Source organism: Microchirus variegatus (genome assembly GCF_963457635.1).
Source record: "Microchirus variegatus genome assembly, chromosome: 5".
Taxonomy (NCBI): domain Eukaryota; kingdom Metazoa; phylum Chordata; class Actinopteri; order Pleuronectiformes; family Soleidae; genus Microchirus; species Microchirus variegatus.
Window position 1 is genome coordinate 12,135,728 of NC_139806.1, and position 5,033 is coordinate 12,140,760.

Below are 5,033 nucleotides of genomic sequence, written 5' to 3' on the forward strand. Positions count from 1 at the left end.
AAAGGATGGTGTTGCAGTTCAGGCCTTAATCTCGGTAATTAACTTGATGGGAATATTATTTCTTTGATATAAAAAAAATGGACAAAGCAACAACATTTAAGATATTATAAATCATTCTCATCCCCTCACTTTCACTTTGACTTTTCTCCAACTCCCACGTGTCATTTAAGCTGGTGTCTGGTGTCATGTGGTTGCCAGTGTTGTCAGCTTATCCAGGACAAACATTAAGGCTGTAATTTGAGTGTTTGTATTGTGGGGTGTTTAACTTTGAGGGAACACCTGCAGTGAAAGTGTATCTTTATGGTCCTCCCCTCATAAGCCCTCGTGGGCATATAGCCAACAACGAGAGTGAAAAAACAAGTCCCACACCTCCCACCCCTCGTCTCTGACATCCAACACTTTTGAAGATGTGGTGTGTCTTGTGATGTACTGCCAGAGCCACAGTATCATCACTGTGTGGGTCCACGGTTGTAAATTCTCCACTTTGGTGTTATTGCATTGAGGCGATGCAACAATAATTCACCCCTGGAAGCAACACTTCCTCCAGTGTGTGTGTGTGTGAGAGCTTTTTTAAAAACAACCTGCTAAATCAAAAAGGGATGAACTGGAATGAAGGGACAAAGAGTATATTGTCCATTCACTATTGATATCAAGTGCATATCCTATTCATTAGCCTTGATGTGAACCACTGCTGACGACTTCCACCCCCATCATGCACCATAACAACCCCATCAACAATACCACGCCAATTCAGCTGCCGAGGCGGAGGCGTTGGAGGTTTCCGGTGTGTGTCAGAAGGAGACCCTGTCACTGTTGACTGTGTGTTTGTGAGCGGAGGCAATTGATCATTGGCTACAGAGAAAGGGAAGGCCCTACCCAGCATCATGTTTACTACAAAGTTCAGGGGAAAATACTGCACAAACCTGGGGGTTTTGATGAGGGAGGGGCAGGGAGTGGGAAAAAAAGACACAATCAGACAAAAGAAAGAGGGGAGGGAACCACTTTTGGTAAACAGCACACATTGCCTGAAGAATGGGCAATTTTCGGTGGAGAATACTTCTTCAAAAACCACTCCAGTGTCTCTGTCACATGCAGGTATATGGACAGGAGCAACCTGGTGCTTCACAGCTCCTCTTTTCTGAAGAACACAGCCTGGTCTGAAGAGTTCTTGACAAGCCTTTAAGACCAGGACCTTTGAGAGTGAAGAACAATAAGCCTTCTTTAGCACAGTGAAAGTGACAGCACGGTCCTTCCCCCTCCTCGCCATTAAACCTCTGCCTGGATAAACAAGGGGAAGGCCCTTTATGAAGATGGAGAGGGTCACAAAGAGAGAAGCCATTGAGCCACTGAGGGGCCCGTCTTTGTTTTTGTGTTGCAGAGGGTTTCTCAAAGGATGCTCTGATATGAGGGGGAGCTCTATTTTTGTCCTTCAGTTGTCCTCCGTGTTGCCACTCTTCTCTCAGCTGTGTCAAAACAGAGATGTAAACTTAATTGACTGTATCGTCCGCACAAATCGAGGACCTTTAATGACTTCCCAGAGAAACTATATTAGATGAATATCTTTTAAAACGGTTTGCTCCTTCATAAGTTGCCACCTACCTGCTCTTCAAAGAAACAAGGGGTTACTTCTCCTGTTGACGCCTAATCTCTTAAATTCCATGAATGTTAAATCAGGAACAACCAAATGGTAATAGATGGTGTGAGTGTTTGCCTCTGGAGGTGCCACTGTTTGATGCCGTCAAAGGGAGGCCCGGTCTACTGCTGATGGGCTGCCAGCTCCGTTGATGGGTTGCGAGATTTAGGGCAACATGCTGGCGGTGCTGCCTTGTCTGGTGGAAACGTGAATGAGGGGCACCTGTGACCTCTGGTCATGCTCGGCTTGTGGCTTGCTGGGGGGAGCACCACGCTCAGGACACATGCTGGGACCATCATGCTGTCAACTGTCCACTAAATGGACAAAGATTTGACTGACGCGACAGGGATGCTGCTGCTGCTGCTGCTGCTGCTGCTGCTGCTGCTGATGATGAGCTGTTATTCAAATACTCTTACACTATCAAATCATTGGGTCACACTTTACATTACCCTAGTACCATTGGTCATAGTATGGTTATGCTGTAATCTTAATTCTTGTTCAATATCTAGTTAGTGGCTGAGATAAAACAATATAACATTATTACATGGAAACCACAGCAAGTCCCTGCGTTAAAGATTAAAGAGGACACATTTCAACTTCATAACATGATCATTAAAGCTGGATTTCCAAGCATTTGTCATGTGAAGGTATCAAACAGATATTAGCCTGTAGCAAAGCTCATTGCTAAGCAATTACCTGGAAATGATGTTAGAAATAAGACAGCATCAACATGTCTTCATTATCATCATGTCTACCACGTTATCTTGCTACACCATCACAGAAATGCCATTCATTGCTGTCCGAAAACAATATAAAAGATGTAAAGGCAGTGTGAAAGAGCTCGACTTACACTTAATCCCCAAGTAACCAGCATATTGGTCTCAATTTAACCCTGCAAGCAGGTTCACAGTCCTATCAATTTCAGATTTCCTTTTTGGCAGGAGAGCAGACAGGCCCGCGCGTGTCGACTCCTGCTCGTCTTACTGCCTGGCAGCACGCCTTCTGGCCTCAATACCACATCTGACCACGCTGGAAAGGTATTTATACGGCACACAGAAGGAGGGGGAGTGTATTTAAACCTGCTGTTGATCACAGGACATTAATAAAAATGTTTTTTCACAGGTTGGAATCGTCTATAGTTTAGTATTTTTTAAGGGAGTGCAGGCTCTTCTGCATATGGGATGATATTTGAGGGGAATGGAAATGACCAAGACGCCACTGCAGCAGATATTATTATTGTAAACAATATAGAAACATTTTTTATTCATCTCAAAAAAATACAGTGCTTTTTACAGATCTACTTGACCTCCTGATGCAAATGAATAGTGCCATAGAAAAAATAACAACAAAAAAAAAAAGGCCAAGAAAATCTCATAATGTCCATAATAAAAACACAAATATGTGTAAACATCCTTTTCAGGTTGGTTCTTGAACAAAAAAAAAACAGTAAAAACATTTACAAAATGTACAAATATATGTATTGTGATAGTCCATGGAGATGATTTTCTACCACGGTCTCCACACAGAGTCTGAGGTGACCGGAGGAGCAACAGGTGATGCATGGTGGCTGTTCTGAGCACTCAGAGGCACAAGAGCCGCACTGGGAAGGAGAAAAGTCACCTGTCCATCAGCCAGCGGCACAACCTGGAAGCCCCCGTAAAGCTTCATCGCTTCTGGGGAGACGTGCATCGCCGATGAGCCACTTTTGCAGGGCAGCTGTGTGGCTGACGTGGCTGAGACCTGTGCAGCGGTCTGTCCAAGAGAGCCAGGGTGAGGTCCATAAAAGCTGACCGCGTTGATCTGGGTCACGCAGGCTGCCAGGTGGCTGAGCAGGCGAGTCCTCACGTCTGTGTTCACGCCCTCACAGGTGGACAGAAACCGAGTGACCTCTCCAACACACTCACCGAAGCCGGCTCTGTATTTAGCCAGGACGGACAGATCTGTGTTCACGGCAGCTGTCAGAGAAAATGAAAATATATAAGTCAGACAGATTCCTTCCATAACTGTGGAAAATAACAAGTTATTTATAATAAGTTAAACTTATTAATAAATAATAAGTTTGTTTTAAATACTAATTAAAAGCTTTGTTTATGCATGTTTTATTTATGGTGCCTAAGACCAAACATACTCAGGTAAATAAATGTTGTATAACATGGGCAGCCCATGGCCAAGTAGAGCGGGAACTTGGCCTTGTAACTGGAGGGTTGCCAGTTAAATGGTTGGGGTACCCATGAGCAAGGTACCCAACTCCCATTGCTCCTCAGTGGCAGTCCGCTGCTCCTAATTCTATGGCTTTCTATGCAGAGAAGGAATTCCCCCTGTGGGACTGATGAATGACTCATTTATTTACTGATAGAGCTGGGTTTGTCAATCCTGGTCCTGGAGACCCAGTGTCCTGATCTGTTTTAAAAGGATCCTTTTATTGGAGCAGGACACGTTTCCCATCTAAAGTTAGACTCTGAAGAATTGAGCACAAGCATGTGAGTAAGTGTGAAATGTGAGAGCTCACCGGTCATCTGGTGTCTCTGCAGGTTCCTCAGGTGCTTCACGGTCATCTCCAGTATATCTGCCTTCTCCAGTTTGGAGTGTCTGGAGCTCTAAACAAAACAAACATAAACAAAAAGGTTTACTTTTGAACATTTGCTCATGTAGTAGATGAACATCAGTGCACGTGCTTACGTCTTTCTTCAGTGCGTCCAGGATGAGGGTCTTCAGCTGACCCAGACTCTCGTTGATGCGCGCACGTCTCCGCTTTTCCATGATTGGTTTGGAGGACTTAAAAAAAAGAAAAAAAAGGAATGAATATAGTGTTGAGTTGCGATGGCATACTTTTCCTTGCTGCACTATTTAATAAGTTGTGATTTAAAGAGTAAATACCTTTCTGCTCTCCGCCAGAGTCCGGGGTTTTTCGGACTTGCCATTTGTCGGAGTGGCAGCCACAGCAGATGGAGATGATCTGTCCAAAGTACCGGCTGGCATATTCAGGTTTGTTTAAAAAACAACAAAAAACAACAACAGCTGCTGCAAACCATTAATAAAATACTTTTTTTTTTTTTAAAGTGAGTCCACGTCAGAGTCGTCCCTCCTTCTCTTCACTGTATTCCACTGGTGATGACGCACAAACTCGCTCCTGTTTCCGTCGCCTCGGCTGTTATTTATAGACGTGGAGGCTGCACGCGAGCGGCTCGTGCGCTGGTTCCCCGGGTTTCCCCGCGTTTGTCCAATGGGCGCGAGGGAGGCGACGATGGGCTCGTGCGACGAGGCGCAGTCATTGGCTCGATGACAGGATGATGATGATGATGATGATGATGATGATGATGATGATGCTTCACACGGACCAGAGACAGAGCGACAGAGAAGTTTAGTCCACAGTACAGATGTGAGAGGAGCTGCTTCTGAT

General features: G+C 44.8%; 1 protein-coding gene across 1 annotated transcript; it reads right to left on the reverse strand.

Annotated features, from left to right (window-relative positions):
- Window positions 1-3,139: 3,139 nt before the first annotated feature.
- Window positions 3,140-4,747, reverse strand: LOC310927884 (transcription factor HES-1-B-like; the record flags this gene model as incomplete). Its single annotated transcript, XM_083890292.1, has 4 exons — window positions 4,511-4,747; window positions 4,313-4,408; window positions 4,143-4,230; window positions 3,140-3,588 (listed from the first exon to the last, which is right to left on the reverse strand). Exons 1-4 carry the CDS (start codon window positions 4,610-4,612, stop codon window positions 3,140-3,142), a joined length of 735 nt encoding a protein of 244 aa, XP_083746418.1. The 5' UTR covers window positions 4,613-4,747.
- Between the last annotated feature and the right edge of the window lie 286 nt (window positions 4,748-5,033).